The 24632-nt window shown below is 43.3% G+C and overlaps 1 protein-coding gene across 1 annotated transcript; it reads right to left on the reverse strand.

Moving 5' to 3' along the window:
* Nucleotides 1-67: 67 nt before the first annotated feature.
* Nucleotides 68-23583, reverse strand: LOC105080506 (uncharacterized). The gene is made up of 11 exons (XM_074370840.1): nt 23438-23583; nt 20601-20792; nt 19474-19600; nt 18077-18169; nt 12702-14051; nt 9166-9309; nt 5699-5767; nt 4782-4963; nt 4088-4214; nt 3728-3820; nt 68-1634 (listed from the first exon to the last, which is right to left on the reverse strand). The coding sequence occupies exons 2-11, from the start codon at nt 20613-20615 to the stop codon at nt 301-303; spliced, it is 3534 nt and encodes a 1177-aa protein (XP_074226941.1). The 5' UTR covers nt 20616-20792; nt 23438-23583; the 3' UTR covers nt 68-300.
* Between the last annotated feature and the right edge of the window lie 1049 nt (nt 23584-24632).

Raw genomic sequence — 24632 nt, forward strand, 5'->3', positions numbered from 1 at the left:
CTTTTTGTTCATAACAACCTTCCACATATTTATACGTTTAAAAACTTCACCTATTTGTTTCCTCTACTTAGTTGAACGCAGGCTTCATTTATTTGACACAACAGAGCAATTGATGTTGTGTGTGTTGGGGTTAACATCAGATTACGCCTCTGTATCAATGCACACATTTAAAAGGATGCATGTGTCACACGTTCCCAGTCCCAGCATTTACACAGCCTCTCTCAGTACACACTCCTCAGCCACGATAAGAGCTAGAAATTTTCACTCAACGCTTTTCCTCTAGACTGTCTGACTTTTTTCCTACTGGTTTTCGGTGACATAAAATAAAATATAATTGACGACTGAAGGCACCACCACATTCACTGCATTCATAAGGCTTCTCTCCGGGGCAAACCCTCTGTTATCTCCTGTGGGTGCACATCTGGCCACAGGCTGTCCCACTATGACTACATTCCTGTTCGCCAGGAGCTCGCTGAGGTTTACGGGTGTCTGAGCGGCCACAGAAGGCACCTGCACTGTCACCGTATTAAGGTTTTTCTCTTGGAGCACCACACTGCTCTGGGATGACCTGTGACTCTCCGAGGGAGGGTGTCCCACCTTGACTGTGTGCGTTTTCTGATGTTTGTTGAGGACTGACTTCCCTCTGAACGATTTCCCACACTCACTGCAGCTATAGGGTTTCTCCCCCGTGTGAATTCTCTGATGTATAACGAGCTGGGGCTTCTCGATAAAGGCTTTCCCGCAGTCGCTGCATTCAAAGGGTTTCTCTCCTGTGTGAGTCCGCTGATGCTTAATGAGACCTGTCTTCTGAGAGAGCGTCTTCCCGCATTCACCGCACACGAAGGGGGTTGTTCCCGTGTGAAATCTCTGATGGGCTGTGAGGCATGTCTTCTGGCTGAAGCCTTTTCCACATTCAGTGCATGTGTAAGGTTTCTCGCCCGTGTGAATCCGCAGGTGTACCATGAGATTGCCCTTCTGGATGAAGCCCTTTCCACACTCACTGCATATAAATGGTTTCTCTCCCGTGTGGGTTTTCTGATGTACATTGAGCCCTGATTTCTTGAGAAAGGCTTTGCCACACTCCGTGCATTCATAAGGCTTTTCTCCTGTGTGGGTTCTTTGATGTTCGGTGAGCTTGAACTTTCTGAAGAAGGCTTTCCCACACAGGTTACATCGATGGGGCTTCTCTCCCGTATGGAGATTCTGGTGATCAGTGAGCCAGGACTTCTTGATGAAAGCTTTCCCACATTCACCACACACGTGAGGCTTCTTGATTTTTTGAGTTTCCTGATGCCTGATGCACTGGGGCTTAGCGCTGATAAGTTTCTGGCTTTTGGGGAACTGAATTTCAGTATGAAACTGTTCACTGTTGGCATGGAGACAGGATTTCCCATCTCCAGTAACCTCAGCTGGGTTCTTTATCTCGTAGCTCCTGCTCTGGTGAAGAAAAGTTAAATGTGATTTCAGACTTTTTCTGTGTAAATCAAACATTTGATTTTGCCTGAACAGAAAATGAGTTCCGCTCTGAAGAACAGAATTTTCCAGTGGACGGTGTTCATGCCACTGTTCTGGTCTCTTCTCCGTGCTCTCATTTTGCAAGTGCTCCCACAGGTGATCGTCAACTTTCCAGGTTCCTAGGAAAGAAAAGAAGAGTGAATTCTTCCAACATCCTGATTTGGAATAAAGGTTTATCTTTAAAAACACTTTGATGTGAGGTGTCTTTCTAGTGACGACCTTATGGTATGAGTGTAAATAAAACTCCATGTTTGATGTTCTTTGTACATCAGAGAAAAACAGTCATAATGAATAAATACATATCTGGCTACTTTCTAAATACGATTTCCTGTGAGCAGCAGAGCACAGCTTGCAGGACTGCCTCACCCGAACTGGTAAGGGACAGACCCACTCATTCCCCAAACCCTTACAGATGACTTCCTTTCCCGGAATGATGCTAGTCTTGGGAACTCACAAACACACTCCCCCAGCGCCTGCAGCCTGCACTATGGTTTGCTAAAACCACTGATTGATTTTTTATTGAAGTATACCTGATGCACAATGTTGTGTTAGTCTCACGTGTACAGCATAGTGATTCAGTTCTACTTTTTCAGATTCTTTTCCATTATAGGTTATTACAAGATAGTGAATACAGTTCCCTGTGCTCTGCAGTAAGTCCTTGCTGTTTATCTATTTCATACATAGTAGTTTGTATCTGCTTATCCCAAACTTCTAATTAATCCCTCCCTCCTTTCCCCGTTAGGTAGCCGTAAATTTGTTCTCTGTATCTGTGAGTCTGTTTCCATTTTGTATGTAAGTTCACTTCTTTAGTTTTCTTAGATTCCACATATAAGAGAGATGATATCTGTCTTCCTCTGTCTGACTTACTTCACTTAGTATGACCACCTCTAGGTCCATCTATGTTGCTGTAAATGGCATTATTTCATTCTTTTTTAAAACCCAGTTGAAAGGGCAGGGACAGATGCAGGGAAAACAGCTGGAAGCTGTGAGCACTGGTGGGAGGGAGCGATGGAAAGGGAGAGAGGTGGACGAATTGGGGTTCATTCTGGAGGAAGACAGGCCTCCCCACGGATGCACTGCTGTGGGTGACGCAAGGGACATTAGGAAAAGGACACAGCAGAGAACCCCGAGCACCTCTAACTTTCAAACGACACCTTGGAGACGTTCCCTTTCCTAAAAGAGGTGCCTCAGCCCCTACTGTTCCCTTATGCAACTTAATTTCACCACAGCACTTTTCACCCGCTACACGTTTTTTGTTTTTTTTATTTTGATTAATTTTATGTCTCTTCCTCTTAGAATGAAAGTTCTTGGTCTATTTGTTTTTCCAACTGCTGTTACCATCCAGCATACACTAGACTACCGAAAAAATAATTCCTAGAGGAATGAATCAAGGACGCAATCACACGTATGGAACAGACTGGGAGGTTTAGGCAAGAAGGTAGGAATCCCTCTGAGCAAGAGGACGTATCACAGAGATTACGGAAAGAAGAATTTCCTGTCATGTGACAGGTAACGCAGTTAACTGGGACTTAATGATATCAGAATATGGGGGGCGGGGAGGGGGGAGAAAGCTTTCCAGAAGTAAATACAACGGTACTGTCTATAATGAATGAGAAAAAAGTTCAAAATTAGTAAATATACAAAGGAATGAATTCGAACTTAGCAAGAGTTATGATGAGGTGTAGGCTGGAACTGAGAGTGGAAAGGTGCAGTGCTTAGAGGACAGGGAGGAACTCAGTTTTGTCTCTGGAGAGAGGCCTCGGCAGGTGCAATTTCACAGCAAGGGAGGGGAGAGTATACAGAAGGGAGGGATTTGAGGACCCAGGGAAAAGAAAACTGTGCAAACAAGAAATCAGGAGGTGGGTAAAATAAAGAAAAAACAGATCCCAGAAGAGACAGTGTCTTCTCTAAGAAGGGACATATGTCTCTCTAAAAGCCTACAAAGAGAAAGAGGTCTTGGGAGGGGGAGGGCATGGCTCAGTGGCAGGGCCTGTGCTTAGCATGCACGAGGTCCAGGACCTCTGTTAAAAATCAATCAATCAATCAAATTGCCTCCCCTGCAAAAAAAGCTTTTAAAAAAAGAGGTCTTACAACAGGAGAGATGCATGGAGGCCCTGCTTACCCGTCCCAACCTCCCTGACAACTGTGACTCTGCTCGGACCAACCAGAGTGTCCTTTCCACGGCTTGTCGCCTGGCTGGTCTCACACTCACCTGAACGGGTTCCACAGGGGACTTCATCTTCTATTGTCCAGGCTTCTCCTTGACCCAACCTGGAGAGTACATCTGGCGTGCTGGCTTCATACCCTGTTCATGGAAAATGAGAGAAGACGCAGACCCACTGAGTTGGACGTGGGGTCTGTGAAGACAGCAGAACGCGACCTGTGAGGACTGAACGATGCCACAGCCTGCAAAGTACAGGCTCTTCTCTCAGGAGAAGGGAGAATACACACACTTCTTGTGGGCCCGAGAATCTACCGCGTCGGAGCACCAGACGCTCCAGAGCTCCCAGACGCTGAGAAAGGAAAGGCGACTGACTGCGGCCCCTCCGAGTGACCCGGGGAGCGTCCTCACCCACGGACACCAGGTGGCTGTAGTTCTCCAGCATCACGTCCCGGTATAGGGCCTTCTGGTCCGGGGACAGGAGCTGCCACTCCTCCCACGTGAAGTCCACGGCCACATCGTCAAATGTCAGGGATTCCTGTAATAGCAGTGGAATTTAATGCAGTGATGCCCTTTTCATGATATGGAAGAAATGTTCACGTGTTTCAGCTCATTTCCACTTTATAGGCTGCATCAAGATATCTAGTAGGTATTTTTTAAATTTTATTTTTGGGTTTTTTTCGTGGTTAGGAATAATTTTTTTTTATTTTATTTTTGGGGGGAGGTAATTAGGTTTATTTACTCATTTTTAATGGAGGTACTAGGGACTGAACCCAGGACCTCATGCATGCTAAACAGGCACTCTACCACTGAGCTGTACCCTCCACCTCTAGTAGGGTTTTGATTTCAATATATCATTGAAGAAGCAAATGTCTAGCAAAATATTCTCTAATGGTGAGTCACCCATCCATCCATTTGTCCAGTTAGAAGTTTCTATAATGTGTAGAAGTTAAATCTTGTTAATCTAGAAACACAACATTCACATATACACACAACAGACAAAAGATACACACATTTATACTTGCAGATTAATGGAAGTGATTTGTATAGGCACCTACAAATGCATCAGGGAACAAAGGGGAGAAGAAAACAAACCACAGGTCACCTGGGCCTGGATCATTTCCTTCAGTTCTCCGAAATGGCTGGCGACAGGGGGACTCTGTCCTTGTGTCTCCTGGATCTGCTCTGAATTTCTGTTCTGAAATCTGTCTTTAATTGAGCATGTCCCCAGAAATGCTATACAGTCTTCCTCTTCCACTGATGCTTTTGCTCCTGGGGAGGCAGGACCTGTGGGTTGAGGAGAAAATTCAAGCTGCACATACATTTCCTCTGGGCCCAGATGCTACCGCTGCTCCTGAAACTCACCTGAACCCAATGCCCACAGCATCACTAAGTGTCCCTTACCTTGGTGTCCCAGAAGATTTTATACCTCCGGCCAAAAAGCCTAAGACTCTGACCGCGGTGGGGGTGTTCCTTTACTCCGTGAAGCTGAAGTGGGGTGGCTGTCAAAGGACATGGGGTAACTGAGACCCATCCCAGCAGCCTCGGGAGCAGGAGAACCTCAGGCAGCTCAGTCACACAAAGGGACCATCTGGAAGGAGGGGAGCTGGGCGCTGTTTTCCTTTAAACCCTATGCGCTCAGGTACCTCTTTAAACGTTTGTGTATGCCCTGCAGGTACACACACTTCAGTTTGAAAACCAATGTACTGGGCAAACCAGAGGCGTTGTCTTCTGAGCAATGATGATAATATCTTAGGAGGTTTTAAATACATAAAAAATTAAAATACAAATTAATAGTACATAAATTAGTAGGTGGCAAATGAAAATGAGGTGCTAGTAATTTTCTTAAAAGTACATTATTTGTGGTGTTACCAGAAGAGGGAAATGTGATAATAAGAAACTCATCCAAAAGAAGGTATGATTCTGAGTTGGAATATGTGTGTGTGTGTTTTTAACACACCACCAAACAATTCTACACCCCCAGCTGGGTGTCCTGCAGTTCTCAGCTCTGACACTACCTACCTGGAGATAAAACCAGATCCCGCAAGTTAACCGCTCCATCCTCCAAGACTGGTCCCCACCTCCTACTTCCTGTGCGAACATAAGTCCAGCTTGTCACTTGTGCTTCTGACCTACTGGCCACGGATCACAGGTTCCAATGACTCCCCCCTAAATCCTTGGACTGATTAATTTACCAGAGCAGCTCAAAGAACTCAGAGAAACATTTTCCTGACTATATTTACTTATTATAACTCAGGAACAGCCAGATGGAAGAGATGCCTGGGACAGGGTGTGTGTGAAGCATGGAGGAGCCTCCACGCCCTGAACGGGAGCGCCACTCTCCCTTTACAGCCACACGTCTACAAACTCAGGAGCCACTCCACTCTGAAGCATGCATCTGAGATATACACACCTTAAAAAATACGAGCATATTTGGACAAGAGGACGTGGACACAAATTTTCACAGCAGTATTATTCACAATTAACCAAACTGCAAACAATACAAGTTTAATAAACAGTATAAAAACCATATACTCAAACAATGGAATGCTATGGAAAAATTACAGTCTTTGCTCAGCTTGCACGTTAAGAAGGCTTTTTACATTTTGGGAGGATTGTAAAAAATAAAGAAGTATATGTGGATAGGTAAACAACAAGGTTCTACTGCACAGCCCAGGGAACTATATTCAATGGCTTGTAGTAACCTGGAATGAAAAAGAATGTGTGTGTGTGTGTGTGTGTGTGTGTATACACACAACTGAATCACTATGCTGTACACCAGAAATGAATACATTGTAAATCAAAAAAAAGGAAAATACTTTTAAATTGCAAAATAAAAAACAAATAAAAGCAACTCTCCTAAAAATAAAGGGATTGTAAAACAAATAAAGAAGTATATGGAGGGAGGTTATAGCTCAGTGGCAGAGCGCCTGCTTAGTATGCATGAGGTCCTGAGTTCAATCCCCGGTACCTCATTATTAATAAATAAATAAACAGACCTAATTACCCACCCCCAAAAAAAATTTTTTTAAAGAGTGTAAACCAAGTAAATAAATAAACAAAAAGAAATATATGTGAATAAACAACAAGGTCCTACTGCACAGCACAGGGACTATGTTCAGTACTTTGTAATAACTTATAATGGAAAAGAACATAAAAAAGAATATACGTATATATGTGTATATATATGCATATCTGAATCACTATAGTGTACACCAGAAATTAACACATCATAAACCAACTACACTTTAAAGGATTGTACTCAGTTTTAAAAATAAATAAGTAAATAAAATAAAGGTAAAACAGATCTGGGACTCTATCAGGCAAAAAAACCAAAAAAGCAGCAGTGTATGTGAGCAAATGTCTGTGGCTTGCAAATCCCAAACTATTTACTGTGCGAATATTTACATAATACATGTGCCCGACCCTTGTTACAGAGGGAAAAAAATACACCTATGTGCAAAAGCATGAATGAGTTTCACAAATACTGGGCAAAAGAAGTCTGACATTAAAAAATGCATGATGTAAAGTTACACTGATGCACAACTGAAAACAGGCAAAACTAAATAAACTATAATGATCAGAAAATGATTAATTATATTATAAAACCATAAAGAAAAGCCCGAAAGTGCTTGCTATTCAGACAGGATAGTATTTACCTCTGGGAGTGAGGATGTAATATAACTGGGAAGAGGCTTACAGAACACCACTGGGGTGCTGGCAGTGTTCTGTATCTTGACCTGGGGACTGTCTATATAAATGAACATATTTCTTTTATACTAATTTGCAGATCTTTTAAATTAACAAAGAAATGGAAGAGCTCAAAAATACTAAAAGCTGTTATTTGAAAAGGCCAATAAGCATACATATTTAGAGTCAAAGGAGAAGGTTCAAATAAAGGATATAAGGAATTAATGGGAGACATGACTCAGATAAAATATGGGCTTTTTTGATCTGAAACAGCACCATGAATATCTTTATGTCCTTAAATCTGAAATCCTAGATTTATCCTCCTGAAAACATGTCAATTTCAGACAAGATAGCAGGTGAATTTATGAGCAGGCAACAAGACAAAGATGTTCAATATCATCCCTACTTTTCAACTTTGTACTGCAGAGTTGAGCCAATGCACTAAAATAAGAATGAGTTATAAACACTAGAAAGTAGGATCGAACATTTTCTTCTTTGTTTTTGTTTTACACATTTTTAAATAGATGAATAGTTGATTTACAATGTTATGTTAGTTTATGATATACAGCATAGAGTGATTCAGTTATACATGCATATACAAGGACCGAACATTTTCATCAATACCACTATCAATATGGAAAAAGAGATTCAAGGAATTGCTTATTTAAAAGAGAGAAGGCTAAGACTGCACCAGAAACCCCAAAGCAGATTTTTACATATAGAGCTGGCTAAAACGGCCCAGGCACCTAGGCTCATTTCTTAGCACTAATTCAATCACTAGCAACGGGAACTCGAATCACATGATTGTCTAAGACCAACCAGGACTTACTAATAAACTGGGATATGGGTCAACTTGCCAGACGGATAGATAATTAAACCAAATGGAGATTCTGTCAGCAAAGAACAAAGTGTTCAAATAGGTCAGGGAAGTAAGTTAACAGTGCTCGTTTCTACATATTAGTAAGTGAGTGGCAAACATTTCCTGCAAAGAGAACAGACATAGACTTTCGACTCTGGGGACCAAAGTGTCTCCGTCACGACTATATTCTGCCTTTGTAGCGCGAAAGCGGCACAGACGATACAAAACAGATAGGTGTTGCTGGTTTAGTCTCTCAGTCGAGCCAAATCTTTGATTAAAAGCTAAAAATCAGATGGTTTTGAACTCCTGCCCTGGGCTGTACCGCCTTCTGTTCCAGCAGCCGAAGTTGGAACTTTATCCCAACCTCCAGCCAGGGGTCCTGGGCGTACAAAGCTTCAGCCCTCAGAAGCCTCTTTATACGGCAGACACCAAGTACACACTTCCTTATTAATCCGAAACCCGGCCCAGACACTCACATGTGACCACCCCGGTCCCCAAACCACTGAGTCCCAAATGAAACCCCCAACCTGAACCATACACTGCGATCATCGTAAATGCCACCTGCAAGCCCTCCAAGCGGCGCGACCTGCAGAAGCCCACACCCTGACAACTGTGACAAGGGCACTGAACTTGAGACTTCATCGTACTGACTCCCAAGACACCCCACGTCCCAACCACAGACAAAACCCGCGGCTGGTTTCCCTCAAATCCCTCATATCCGGTTCCCACCTGGTTTCCCGTTAAATACCTTCGTCTAGACGGTTCTACCCTCTCCCTCCGCCCCCGGCAATAATCCCACGGGTCCAGATTGCTCCACGTCCACTCGGCACCCTGGGTAGAACAAAACCACCAGTGGGACCAAAGAAAAAAAAAAATCCAGAGACAAAACCACACACTGACCTAATTTTCCCCAGACCGACTAGAACCCTAAACGTCGTACTTCCGTGAACTGCTTGGATTTCTAGACCAGTCCACCTCTGTCTACGGCGGCCGAAGTGGACCTGCGGTGTTTGAGGAAACGCGGAGACCGGATTTCCGGTGTGTCCTTGGGGAGGCAATATGTCCGCGCCCAGGTCGCTGCTACCTGGGGGCGGCCATGTTGAGACACCTGACGTACAGAAGGCAAAGAGGGCGGGTTTGGGGACCAGGAGCCAGAGATGGCCGGGCAGGTGAGAAGCCCCTGAAGTTATCTCATTTGCTGGCGCTGGGACTCTTGCAGAAAACAGGTAAAATTTCAGTCTCAAGCCTCGCAAGGCAAACATGGTGCAGAGTAAGATGCTTTCGGTGGGCTAAACAGAGAAGTAACATGGCCGCGGCGTACATTATCCGCTTTGTATTAAAACAAACAAACAAACAAACAAAAAAACAGTTTCCAAACGGGGAAGCAGTTCAGGTGTCGGTAGGCACTGGAGAACGCACTCCTAGAAAGAGAAAATATAATACACCTGGTAAACGACACCACGGAAAGATTCCTGCCGGAAAATAGGCTGCAGGAAGCTGTTTTTAAAACAAAGAGACTCGCCGACTTAGTAAACAACCTTATGGTTACTAGGGAAAGGCGATGGGAAGGGATAAATTTGGGAGTTTGAGATTTACAAATGTTAGCCACTATATATGAAAATAGATTTTAAAAAGTTTCCTTTGTATATAGCACAGGGAACTATGTTCAATATCTTGTAATAACCTTTAATAGGAAAAATATGAAAATCAAATATATGTTTATATCTGCATGACTGGGACATTGTGCTGTACACCAGAGACTGACACATTGTAACTGTACTTAAATTTTAAAAAAATAAATAAATAAAATAGTGCTTTTGTAAAACAAAAAGATTTCCAGAAACTGGTACACTGTGGGGCTGGCCATCAACTAGGGAAAAGGGCTGCCGGGGCGAGCCTAAGTTGTGACTGGAATAGGTCACTAAAAGCGAGTCCAGTAAAGGTCTGGAGTCAGTGGGAAAAGCACAACCTGAATCCATCCTCATAACGCAAGGGTGATGATGGATACAGTAATCCAGGATTTAGGGCAAAGAATGTCAAAATTGGGTGTGCATCAGGCCATTGTTAAAAACGCTGAGTGCTGGATTCCAGCCCCAGAGGTTCTGCTTTAGGAGATGTGGGATGGGACTGGGAAATTTGCATTAAGTTTCTCAGAAAATCCGAGGCAGGAAGCCTGTCATATACAGTCATTGGAAACAGTGCTGGAATTTCTCTAGTTACAAATACTATGATTGGGGGCCTCCCCTCAGCACTTCAGTCTTGGCTTAGACTATATCCAGAGAAGCGGTATGGGGGCACTTCCCCCATTATTACCAGTAAATTATTATAAATTACTGTTACTGGGCTTTATTTTTCTTCAAAGGACTTATCACTTCCTGACATAATCCCTTTACTATCTCCCTCCCTTGCTATCCTGTAACATCCAGAAAGCCTTTTCCTTTGCCTGTTTTGTTCACTGATGTTATCTTCAGTGTGTAACACAGTGTTGCTGCTTTAAAATATACCTGGAGTGAATTGCCCAATAACCCAGCTTTTAAGGTTGAATTCTGAGACGGCTACAGAGTGTCAAACTTCCATTTCCTTCCCTACGAGCTGGACTCACTGTTTATAACTTGGGTAGGTGGATAACTACGGGATAGTTAGGAAAGGACTCTGGAGAGGGAGAGGCCAAGAGCCCAGCTCCCAGGACGGAGAAGGAATAATGAGGAAAAACCATATGGGTCAATTCAGCAGGTAACAGAGAAGCTGGAATTTTTGAATCCACTGCATCGTTTAAGAATGTCACCTCCTATCTCCTGTATTCTCCATTCTTAGAGACTAAGATTCTTGTTCTGTTTATTCTGAGGCTCCTTTTGCTTTGCTCTGCCCAGTTGATACTGTTACCGCGTCTCTAACCACACATGGTTTGGGGAAGACAGCCGTGTTCTTCAGGATGGCCTTCCAAAGACTCACGGCCTTCAATGACAGAATATTCTGATAAGCCCATTAGCTCATTCATCTTCGAAATCAATATATGATGTCTTAATTTTTCCATGCTGGGAAATATTAAAATCATGTAAACCAGGGCTCGCCAACGTAACTTTCTAGGATTATGGAAAGGACCGATTTCTCTCAGGAGATACTTTTCAGCCATGTACTTAGCTACAGAGTTCTGCTCCATTATCTGGGCTGTCCGATGTGGCAGCCTCTAGTCACCTACGGCTGCTGACCACTTGAAACATGATTTAGTGCAAGTAAGGAACTAATTGTTTCTAAGCTTTAACATTTAAATAGCAAAAAAAAAAAAAAAAATTCATCAAGGAATTTTTAATCTACTTGGGGAGATAAGACACGGGCATTTAAAAAAAAAACTTACTTGTATCTTCAAGTGCTTAAAGCCCATTAAGAGTGGTCCATGCCATCCCTCAAAATAATATACCACTTAAACAAGAAACTTTTGTACCCCCTTGAACCAATACTCCATATTTGCTATGGACTGAATGTTTACGCCCCCCAAAACTCGTACTTGGAAGCCTTACCCAAAATATGAAGGGGTTGAGAAGTGAGGCCTTTGAGGGGTGACTGGCTGATGAGGATGGAGTCCTCGTGAAAGGGATTAGTGCCTTTATAAAAGGCATCTGAAGGAGCACCTCTGCCCTTTCCCGTGTGAGGTCACAATGAAAATGACTATCTTCTGTGAACAGCCTGCGTTACACACTGAATCTGCTGGCACCTTAATCTCGGACTTTGTAGTTTCCAGGACTGTGAGAAATAAATTTGTTTTTATAAGCTACCTCGGCTATGGTATTATTTTACCGCAACCAGAAACTAAGAAAATACCTGTTTCACCTGGTGTACATACTGACATCCTCTTACCAGATTAGCTGGTGTGGAAAGATAATCCAGTTACCTCAAAGCTCTCTCCAGGAGACCATGGGCTTGGTCACTACGGTGTCCTCACTCCTAGAACAGGACCCAGTGAAAAAGAAGCATTCCACAGATACTCAGTACCTCAACAAACTGACTCGATCTAAGACCCAAACTGGCTCCACCTAAGTCCCTTTGCATAACCTACATTTCTAAAAGTTTAAGGAAGACATCCCAGTTTTCAATGGATCCTTCACCTTGGCCTGGGGAAATTGAAGTGATATATACATGCCCCATATCCTGCTGATCCAATATGAGCCCTGTTGTGGCTTTTTGTCCATACAACCTTCCACGTTTATATGTTTAAAAACTTCACCTACTTATTTCCTCCACTTAGTTGAACTCAGGCTTCCTTCATTTAACGGACACAAAAAAGCGACTGCTGTGTGTGTGCTGGCTTGGCCCTCAGATTATGCCTTTGCATCAATGCCTTTTATTTAGCACGATTCCCAGTCTCAAGATTTATACAGTGTCTCTCAGTATAGACTTTCCAGCCATGATATGAGCTAGAAATGTTTGCTCAATAATTTATATCTTTTACACATAGTAGGGCTCTGAGTTTCTCTTCCTACTGGTTTTCTGTGACATAAAATAAGACATAATTGACGACTGAAGGCACGACCACATTCACTGCATTCATAAGGCTTCTGTCCGGGGCAAACCCTCTGTTATCTCCTGCGGGTGCACATCTGGCCACAGGCTGTCCAACTATGACCATGTTCCTGTTTGCCAGGAGCTCGCTGAGGTTTACGGGTGTCTGAGGGGCCGCAGAAGGCACCTGCACTGTCACCGTATTAACGTTTTTCTCCTGCATGGGCTCACTAGTCTGTGAGGAGCTGGGACTCTCTGTGGAAGGACTTTCCACCTTGACTGTATCTCCACGTTTCTCTCTTGTGTGTATTCTCTTATGTTTAACCAGGCAAGACATGTAGGCAAAAGCTTTCCCACACTCACTGCAGATATAGGGTCTCTCTCCCGTGTGAGTTCTTTGATGGACAATGAGCTTTTGCTTTGTTGTGAAGGCTTTCCCACAGTCGCTGCATTCAAAGGGTTTCTCTCCTGTGTGAATTCTTTGATGTTTAATGAGACCTGACTTCTGGGAACAGGATTTTCCACATTGACTACAAACAAAAGGAGTCTTTCCTGTGTGAAATCTCTGATGGGCTATGAGGCATGTCTTCTGGATGAAGCCTTTTCCACATTCAGTGCATATGTAAGGTTTCTCACCTGTGTGAATCCGCTGATGTACAATGAGATTGCCCTTCTGGATGAAGCCTTTCCCACAGTCACTGCATACATATGGTTTCTCTCCCGTGTGGGTTTTCTGATGGATATTGAGCCTTGATTTCTTGAGAAAGGCTTTGCCACACTCCGTGCATTCATAAGGTTTTTCTCCTGTGTGGGTTCTTTGATGTTCGGTGAGCATGAACTTTCTGGAGAAGGCTTTCCCACACAGGTTACATCGATGGGGCTTCTCTCCAGTATGAATTATCTGATGATCAGTGAGCCAGGACTTCTTGATGAAAGCTTTCCCACATTCACCGCACACGTGAGGCCTCTCTATTTTTTGAGTTTTCTGATTCCTGATGAATTGGGATTTAGTGCTGATAAGTTTCTGGCTTTTGGGAAACTGAATTTCAGTATGAAACTGTTCACTGTTGGCATGGAGACAGGATTTCCCATCTCCACTAACCTCAGCTGGGTTCATCTCATAGCTCCTTCTCTGGTGAAGTAAAGTTAAATGTGATTTCAGACTTTTTCTGTGTAAATCAAACATTTGATTTTGCCTGAACAGAAAATGAGTTCCGCTCTGAAGAACAGAATTTTCCAGTGGACGGTGTTCGTGCCATTGTTCTGGTCTCTTCTCCATGCTCTCATTTTGTAAGTGCTCCAGCAGGTGATCATCAACTTTCCAGATTTCTACGAAAGAAAAGAAGCATAAATTTTTTTAATACCTTGATATAAGGTGTCTTTCTAGTGACAACCTTATGTTATGAGTATAAATAGAACTCATGTTTAAATGTCCCTTGCACATTGGAAAAAACAATACAATCAAGGCAAAAGAAAAATAGTTAGTGTAAAAAACAAGGTTGGGGCAAGTTGAAAGGGAAAGAAATAGCTCAGTGGTAGAGCGCATGCTTAGCATGCATGAGGTCCTGGCTTCAATGCCTGTTACGTCCATTAAAAAAATTTTTTTTTTAAAAAGCAAGTTTATGTCATTCACAATGAATAAATACAGATTTGGCTACTTTCTAAATATTGGCTTTGCAAATCATGCAGAGATTAAAAATGCAAGATATTTCCTGTGAGCAGCAAACCACAGGTTGGAGGACCGCCTCACCCAAACTGGTGAGGGACAGACTCATTCATTCCACAGATCCTTACTGATGACTTTTGTGTACCAGGAATGGTGCCAGAGTCGGAGGTACACAATCACGTTCCTCCTGTTCACGGAATCTTCGCTATAGTTGGGTAAAAGCATTTCAGAGGACAGAGACAGACACAAGGAAAACAGCTGAAGGTTGTGAACACCGGTGGGTGGGAGTGAGGTGGAGGGAGATCGGGGTTGATTCTGCAGGAAGACAGGCCTCCCCACGGATGCACTGCTGTGGCTGGCGTGAGGGGAGTAGAGGTAATGATTCAGCACAGAACTCTGAGCACCCCTAACCTGCCCTCTCCACAACAGACCTGGTTTCCCAGCCCAATTTCCTTCTCCACCTGGCATCTCCACCCCAGTAAACAACAGCTCTGCTCTGCTCTTTAACCACCACACAACTTCTCAGCATCACCCTTCATCTGTTTCTCTCGCTCACACACCATCTCCACCTCAGTGATCAATCCCACTTGCTCTCCTTTATAGATACACCCAGACTCGGACCGACATCTGCCCCTTCCACCCTTGTGAAGCCAATCGCTCTCTCTTGCACTGCAGCAGTAGCCTCCCACCGGGCTTTCCTGTTCCCCTCCTGCAGGCTTCTGTCTGTTTTCTACACATTAGCCAATTGGATCCTTCCAGCATCAGTTATATCACATCAAGCCTCCTCTGCTCAAAACTCCCAAATCTTTTCCCATCTCATTAGGAATAAAATCAAGGTCTTGACCTAGATGTCCATCGACAGATGACTGGATGAAGAAGGGGTGTGTGTGTGTGTGTCTATATACAGACATATACATACACACAGTGGAATATTACTCAGCCACAAAAAAGAAGAAAATAATGCCATTGGCAGCAACATGGATCGTCCAGAAGATAGTCATTCTAAGTGAAGTAAGCCAAAAATCAAAAGAAAAATACCATGTGATATCACTCATATGTGGAATCTTAAAAAAAAACACACAAATGAACTTATTTATGAAACAGAAATAGACACTCACAGACATAGAAAACAAACTTATGGTTACCAAAGGGGAAAGGGGGGAAGGGATAAAATAGGAGTTTGGGATTAACAGATACACATTACTATATCTAAAACAGACAAACAACAAGGACCTACTGTATACCACAGGGAACTATATTCAATTTCTTGTCAAAACATAAAATGGAAAGAATCTAAAAAGAAAGTATACATATATATATACATATATATATATATATATGTATATGTATAACTGAATCACTTTGCTGTACACCTGAAACTAACTTTGTAAATCAACTATGCTTCAATAAAAAATATGAATTGGAAAAAAAAACTTCTAAGGGAAAATAAAAAATAAATCAATTATACTTCAATTAAAAAAAAAAATCTCACAGTGGGAGGGTGGAGCTCAGTGGCAGAGCACCTGCTTAGCATACACGAGGTCCTGGGCTTTATCTCCAACACCTTCAATCAATCATTCAATCCAATCACCTATTTCCCCTAAAAAAAGATACACATCATTGTATGTATGTATGTTAAAAAAAAATTAAATGATAATTTTTTTCTTAATCTCATTTTGCCTTCTACAGGCAGCGTATCCAGAATCTGACCAGCACTCACCCTTCACCCATGACGCACCCAGCCATTCTCCCCGTCTCTGTGTTGTGCAACAGCCTCCCACGTGGCCCTCCTGCCTGCACCCCCGCCCGCTACCGTCTACACAGTGCCCAAAGGGGTCATTTGCAAATGTAAATCATTTCACGTCATCCCAGGACTCTGGAACTCCTCATGCTTCATCTCATGAGGAGTAAAACTGCAGTTCCCTGGAATGGAGAACAGGACCAGCCTCACTCTCCCCGCCCCCAGCTGTTCCTGCCTCTTTGGCCTTTTCCCGTCATGTTTCTGGAAGCTCGCTCTGCTCCGTCCCCACGGGCTCCTTCCTGTTTCTCAAACACATTCCTGGCTTGGGCTCTTAAACTTGCCATCTCTATGCGGAGAACTCCTAACTCAGCAGCACCTGACTTCCTGCATTTTTTGGTTCAAAGGCATCTCATCCAAGAGGGTCCTAAAAGAGGAGCCCCAGCATGACTACATTTTTTTTTTATCACAGCACTTTTCACCCCCGTGATGTATTTTTATGTTGATTAATTTCTTTTTTTTAAATTTGTTTCTCTCTTTTGAATTGAAGTATAGCTGGTTTACAATGTTGTGCTAGTTTCTGGTGTACAACACAGTGATTCAGTTACACACATATATATTCCTTTTCATATTCTTTCTCATTCTAGGCTATTGTAAGATACTGAATATAGTTCGCTGTGCTTTACAGTAGGACTTTGTTGTTTATCTATTTTACACAGAACAGTATCTGCTAATCCTAAACTCCCAGTTTATGCCTCCCCACCCCTCCCTTTCCATATTAATTACTGTAAGTTTGTTTTCTATGTCTGTGAGTCTGTTGATTAATTTCTTGACTCTCTTCTGTTAGACTGAAAGCTCATGATCAGTCTGTATGCTTTTTTTTGACTGTCCTTACTCCAGCATATACCAGGCTATCAAACAATGTAAGGAATGAATCAAAGAAACAATTACATGTATGGAACACAGTGGGGAGAATTTAGGAAATAAAATGGAAATCCATATCTTGGTGAGCAAGACCATATCACATCATAGAAGTCATGGAAACAAGAACTTTAATTGAAAGGTAACATGGTTAGCTGGGGCTAAATGTCATCAGAATACAACAGGAAGAAAAATGAGAATTTTAAGGATGTGAATACAATGGTAATGTCTACAACAAAAGAGAAGAAAGTTCAAAATCAGCAAATACACCAAGGAATTAATTTGAAGCAGGAAAAAGTTATGATTATGGGTTTCCCGGGAGGGAAGATGATCCGAGGCCCCGACAGTCACCAGGAACTCAGGAGAGCTGCCACAAGATGAGTCACTTATGCAGAAGCCACACCTATGGGGGATCACACTGGGGAGATGTCAGTTCAGGTGGCTTCTCCAGTGAACCAGTGAAGGAGCTTATTAGCTTATTCGAATGAAGAAAACCTTGAAGGTTAGGAGGTCATTTGAGAAAATAGAAAAGAAAACCTTTGGAGAAGGTATCTCAGTGTGGGGATACGGCGCAGTGAAGACCAGTGTCTTTGGGGCACAGCATCCAAGAGGGGGTGGATGTCAGGAGGGAAAGCAACATTACCACTGGAGGGGAAGGTACAGGCATCAGAGGACAGGGAGGAATTCAGTTTTGTCTTTGGAGAGAGGCCTCGGCAGGTGCAATTTCATAGCAAGGGAGGGGAGAGTACACAGAAGGGAGGGATTGAGGACCCTGGGAAAAGAAAACTGTGCAAACAAGAAATCAGGAGGTGGGTAAAATAAAGAAGAAACAGATCCCAGAAGAGATAGTGTTGTCTCTCAGAAGGGACATAGTTCTCTCTAAATGACAAAGAAAAAGAGGTGTGACATCCAGAGAGATGCACGGAGGCGGGGCGGACAGAGCCCCAAACCCCGTCACAGTGGCGACTCCTCCCTGACCAGCTGGAATGTCATTTCCACGGCCTGCCCCCCTGCTGGCCTCACACTCACCTGAACTGGCTCGGCAGTGGACTTCGTCTTCCATCATCCATGGTCGTACTTGGTCCAACTTGGAAAGTACACCTGGGGCGCTGGCTTGATAACCTGTGCATGGAGAATGATACAAGATTTAGACCCACTGAACTGGGCCTGGGGTCTGTGAAGAGCACAGAATGTCACACTTGAGGACGTGACAGAAGAAAACACACCCCTCTAGGTGTCTCCTCCACTGTCAGTGCTGCTTCACTTCCCACACCAGACATGTCACTTTTCACCACATCAAGAAATTCCTCGACACCAAGAGACACTGGCTGGGTGTCCTACAATTTAACTCAACTCTGACTCTATCTGCCTGGTGATGGCGTCAGATAACACAGGTTAGGGGGTCACTCCCGCAAGACCACCCCTCTGCCCCTTCATTCCTGGCACCCATTGTAAATTCAGGTTGCTTCCTGAGTTTCTGATTGACTGTGAGTAGATCAATGGTTCCCAAGACTCCCTTCTTGGTCACTAGAGTGGCAGACAGAACTCAGAAACAGAGTTTCCTTACTAGGTCCCTGGTGTATTATAAAAGGATGCAACTCAGGAACAGCCAGGTGGGAGATACACAGTACAAGGTGTGTCGGAAGGGACAGAGCTTCTGTGCTCTTTCTTTTTAATTTTTTGTTTTTTCTTTAGGCTTTTTTGGTGGGGTGAGGAATGGGGTAATTAGGTTTATTTATTTGTTTAATGGAGGTACTGGGGATTGAACCCAGGACCTCATGCATGCTGAGCATGCGCTCTACCACTGAGCTGTACCCTCCCCACCTCTGTGCTCTTTCTGAGCGCACCCTTCTCCGGGCACCTCCAGGTGTCCATCAGCCCGAAAGCTCTCCTTCTGGGGTCCTTCTAATGAAGCATGTGCTACTGATTACATCATTAGCCTTTGGTGATTGGTTTAATCTCCAGCCCGCCTGCCCTCCCCAGAGGTGAGTGGGAATGGGACCGAAAGATCCAACCCTCTAATTGTGGTTGATTCCCCTGGCAACCAGCCCCCAAATGCAGGTTATGGGGTGGCTTTCCAGAAATCACCTCAATAATGTAAACTCAGATCTGGTTCAAAGGATCTTGCTTTATGAGTAACAAAAGACACCCACTTCTCCTTTACCCTCTTATAACTTATTTTAGGAGCTCTGTGCCAGAATTGGGGGTAAAGACCAAATAAGCATATTTCTTGATATAAATCATAATATTGCACATAGCTACAAAGTAAAGCCTTTTCTCTCAGGAGAAGGGAGACTATGCCCACTTTCTCAGTCTCGAGGGGACTGAGAAAATCTACCAAGTCAGACACTCCAGAGCTCTCAGACGCTGAGAAAGGAAAGGCCACTGACTGGGGCCCCTCCGAGTGACCCAGGGAGCGTCCTCACCCACGGACACCAGGTGGCTGTAGTTCTCCAGCATCACGTCCCGGTACAGGGCCTTCTGGGCAGGAACCAGGAGCTGCCACTCCTCCCACGTGAAGTCCACGGCCACATCACCAAATGTCAGGGATTCCTACAACAACAGTGGTGTTTAATGAAGTGATGTCCTTTTGACGAGATGGAAGAAATGTTCAAGTTTTTCTTCTCATTTCTACTTTAAAGGTGGGATCTATATATCTAGGGGTTTATTTGTTTTCTTGCTTTGTTTTTTTTAATCTTTTTTTTAACTGAAGTATAGCTGATTTACAATATTGTGTTAATTTCAGGTGGCCAGCATAGTGATTCAGTTTTATATATAATATATTTATTTCAGATTCTTATATATACATAATATATATATTCTTTTTCAGATTCTTTTCCATTATAGGTTATTACAAGATGCTGAATATAAGTAAGACTCTGTTGTTTATCTTGTATTTTTAATGCAAATGGAAGAAGAAAGCATAATAAAATATTAGGATCAAACTAATTGTAATTGTGTATTCAGTCAACCATCCATTTACCGTTAGACCTTTCTATAACGCGTAGAAGTTAAATCTTGTTAACCTAGAAACACTACACTCATGTATACAGGACAGACGTACATGCTGATGGCATCAGGATGACTGAGCATTTATAGCCAACCAATCAAAATCTTTTGTGAAAAGACTCAAGATGCCAGAATTACAAGAAACTACATGTTTAATAAGCCTGTTTAAGGTGTATGAAGAAACTTATTTTCTGGTATGTGTACTTTGTTGTGATCTGTCTTCAAATATATCCTTAAGTCAGTTGTGTAATTAACAAAAATAAAGGCAACATAAGAAAAAGTGGATTAAGAATTTGGCTTTGAACATGGAAGCCAAGAGAGAGTCAAAATGCAGAGCCCGAGAAAACAGTCCCCACAGAAGTGCTCTCGCTTCAGACACCAGCGGCAGGCTCAGGGGTCCCTTGGCTCACCCTCACTTCAGAAGAGCAGGCTACAAACTCCAGGGTCCCAAACACCCTCAGACACAATAATTAGCTAGAATGCCTCAGACAACTAACAAATCCACTAGGGAACAAAGGGAAGAAGAAAACAAACCACAAGTCACCTGGGCCTGGATCATTTTCTTCCGTTCTCCGAAAATACCTGGCAATGGGCAGGCTCTGTCCTTGTGTCTTCTGGATCTGCTCTGAATTTCTGTTTTGAAACGTCTTCAGTCAAGCGTGTCCTCCGAAATGCTGATACTAAATCCTGTAACTTCCTCCTTCAACTGATGCTTTTGCTCCTGGGGAGGCAGGACCTGTGGGTTGAGGAGAAAATTCAAGCTGCACATACATTTCCTCTGGGCCCAGATGCTACCGCTGCTCCTGAAACTCACCTGAACCCAATGCCCACAGCATCACTAAGTGTCCCTTACCTTGGTGTCCCAGAAGATTTTATACCTCCGGCCAAAAAGCCTAAGACTCTGACCGCGGTGGGGGTGTTCCTTTACTCCGTGAAGCTGAAGTGGGGTGGCTGTCAAAGGACATGGGGTAACTGAGACCCATCCCAGCAGCCTCGGGAGCAGGAGAACCTCAGGCAGCTCAGTCACACAAAGGGACCATCTGGAAGGAGGGGAGCTGGGCGCTGTTTTCCTTTAAACCCTATGCGCTCAGGTACCTCTTTAAACGTTTGTGTATGCCCTGCAGGTACACACACTTCAGTTTGAAAACCAATGTACTGGGCAAACCAGAGGCGTTGTCTTCTGAGCAATGATGATAATATCTTAGGGAGTTTTAAAGACATCCTTTAAAAGTACACAATATTGTACACAATAAATTGGAAAATGGTAAAGGAAGCTGAGGTGCTCTCAGACCCCTGTATTTTCAAAGAAGGATGTAAAAGTACTAATTCACGTGAACATTTGCCAAGAAACGTTCCATGCTGTAAGTAACATCTAGAGTCATGATGAAAACTAACAGTTGTCTTTACATAATTTCCATCCTAAAGGAAAGCGGAAACGTAACAAGAAGAAATTCATCCAGGAAAGAGGGTATAGATCAGCGGTTGAGGGCATGCTTAGCATGCAGGAGGGTCCTGGGTTCAACCTCCAGTAACTCCATTAAAAAACAAAAAATAATTTAAAAACAAAAAAAGACTGACATTAAAAAAAGATTATAATTACACTAACACACAATTAAAAATAGGCACAACTAAATAAAATATGATTAGGAGAGATTAATTTTTTCATATAATAAAACTATGAAGAAGAGCCTCTGACAACTTGGTATTTACCTTTGGGTGCGAGGAGGTAATACAATCGGATAGAGGCTCACAGAACACCACTGAGGGGCTAGTAAGGTTCTGTTTCTCGACCCGGGTAATGACCATTTTATATATATAAATTAATTTTATACTGATTAACTTATAGATCTTTTCAATTAACAAATAAATGGAAGAATTCAACAATACAAAAGCCTGTTCTTTAAAACAGACTAACAAGACATACACGTTTGTAGTGAAAGAGACAGAGACTTGCTGCCAATAAAGAACGTAAAGGATTAATGGGAGACATAACTTAGATAAAATAGACAATTTTTTAGTCTTGAAAGAGCACTATGAACGTTTTTATGTTATTAAATTTAAAATCCTGGATGAACTCATAATTTTATGATCCTATCCTTCTGGAAACATGTTTACTTAAGGCAATGTAGCAGGTTAATTTTCGAGTAGACAACAGGACCCAGATGTCCACTACCACCCTACTTACTTTCCTACTTTGTATTGAAGAGTAGAAGCAATGTATTGAAATAAGAATGAATTATAAACAATAGAAACTGAACAGAAAAGGTTATACTCAGATAATATCATCATCGACGTGGAAAAAGAGACTCAAGGAATTACTTATTAAAAAAACAAAATGTTCCCCCAGAAAACCCCCAAGCAAAATTTCACATATATGGCTGGCTAGACCAGAACCATATACCTAAGCTCATTTCATACTAATGCGATCCCTAGCAATGGGAACTGGAACCGCCATGATTAACTGAGACCAACCAATATTGGGATATGGGTCGCCCTGCCAGAAGGATGGATACTAAACAAAATGGAGATTGTTAGCAAAGAAGTGTGAATGCACGTCAGGCAAACAAGCAACAGTGTCCGTTGCTATATAGTAAGTGGTGAAGGCAAGCGTTGGCAAACGTTTTCTGCAAAGCGACAGATATTATACATTTCTACTTGGAGGGTTAAGATGTGTCACAAGGACTCAATCCTGCCTTTGCAGGATGAAAGCAGCCATAGACGACGTATAACAGATGGGCATGGCTGGAGTAGTCCCTCGGTCTGCAGTTACTCAACTCCTGAATAAAAGGCTAAAAAAATAGAAGGTGTCACACTACTCCCCTGGGCTGTAACGCCTTCCTTCCCAGCGGCCGAGGCTGGAACCTGGACCCAACCACCAGCCAGGGGTCCTGGGTGTCCAAAGCTTCAGCCCTCACAAGCCTTTCTGTACCACAGACGCTGAGTACAACACTTCCTTATTGACCCAAAGAGGCCTGGACCAGACATCCCATATGGTAACTGTCCATTCCATCCCTAACATCACTGAGCCCCATATTAATTCCTGAACCTGAACCTATGATGACCGAAAATACCACCTACAAGCTTTACAAAGTGATGCGCAAAGACCCTGCCAGTCGAGACACGCCCGATGATCTCTACAAATTCTTAATCGTTTTAACGACTCGCCCTTCCAAGGTACCCCAACCACAGAGAGACGAGTCACAGACTCTCCCCTGGTTCCCTTCAAAAGCCTCCACCTGGGCGCTCCGGCACCAGACCCCCGATAATTCCCCAGGTCCACAGGGCACCAATTTCACCTTGTGGACGTCACGTCACCCTGTGAGACAAACCTCCCCGGGGACAAAACACACAAAACTTCAAGGAACAAACGCACACACTGACCTGACGTTCTCCAGCCTGTAAGGAACACTTTCGCGAACTGTTTCTACTTCTGGATCCGTCGCCTGGATTTTTCGTCTACCTACGGCGGCCGACGAGGGCCTTAAGCATTTGAAGAAACGCGGAGACCCCATTTCCTGCGTTTCTTTGAGCGGCAATATGTCCGCACCCAGGTCGCCGCGGCCTGGGGGCGGCCATGTTGGAACACCTGACGTACAGAAAGCAAAGAGGGCGGTCTGGGCGCCGGGAGCCAGCGATGGCCGGGCAGGTGAGAAGCCCCTGAAGTTATCTCATTCCCTGGCACTTCGACTGTTGAGAAAACTAGCAGATTCTCAGAGACTCGAGATTTGCGAGGCAAATATGGAGCTACCTAAACCGCTTTCGGCGGACTGGGCAGAAAAGTAATATTGCGCGGCCTTCATATTACTCTATTTTTTTTAAAAGGGTGGGAGGGGGCGGGTTTGGAAAGCGACGGAGTCCAGGTGTCCGTATAGCAGCAGAGAATGAACTCCTGAAAAGAAAAGGCAATAAATACAACCGGTAAAGGGACATCCCAGAAAGCTTCGGAGGAAATTTTCTTGCAGGAAGCGGCTTTTACAGAGAGAATAAGATTTCAAGACACTGGCACCCTATGAGGCGACCGTCCATCACGTTCAAGAGGAAAAGAGCGGCTGGGAGGAGGCCGAGTTCTGATTCGGATTGGAGCCTCGGGAAAAGGCCACTAAAAATGAGGACAGTCAAGGTCTGGAGCCAATGAGAAATGCACACCTAGAATTGAGTCCAAAAATATTTAAATTCCATGGGGTTAATTTTTTCAACAAACGATGCTGGGATAACGGTATATCTATTTGCAGAAAATAGAGACCTTTAACCATGCACAAAGATTAACTCAACATACATCACAGACCTAAACATAAGAGGTAAAAGTATCAAACTTAGAGAAGCAAACGGGAGGCAACCTCCACGAATGTAAGTTAGCCAGAGAGTTCTAAGATAAGACAGTAAAGGATGAGCCATAAAAGGAAAAATAATACATTGGACTTAATTAATATTAAAAACTTTTGTAGTTCTAAGCACAACTTTAAGAAAGTAATGTGTAGAACCAGAGACTGGGAGAAAATATTTACGCATTTGACATCTGATAAAGGACTTGGGATTCAGAACATACAAAGAATTCTCAAAATTCAATAATAACAAA

Source organism: Camelus bactrianus, chromosome 9 (assembly GCF_048773025.1).
Source record: "Camelus bactrianus isolate YW-2024 breed Bactrian camel chromosome 9, ASM4877302v1, whole genome shotgun sequence".
NCBI classification, from domain to species: Eukaryota; Metazoa; Chordata; class Mammalia; order Artiodactyla; family Camelidae; genus Camelus; species Camelus bactrianus.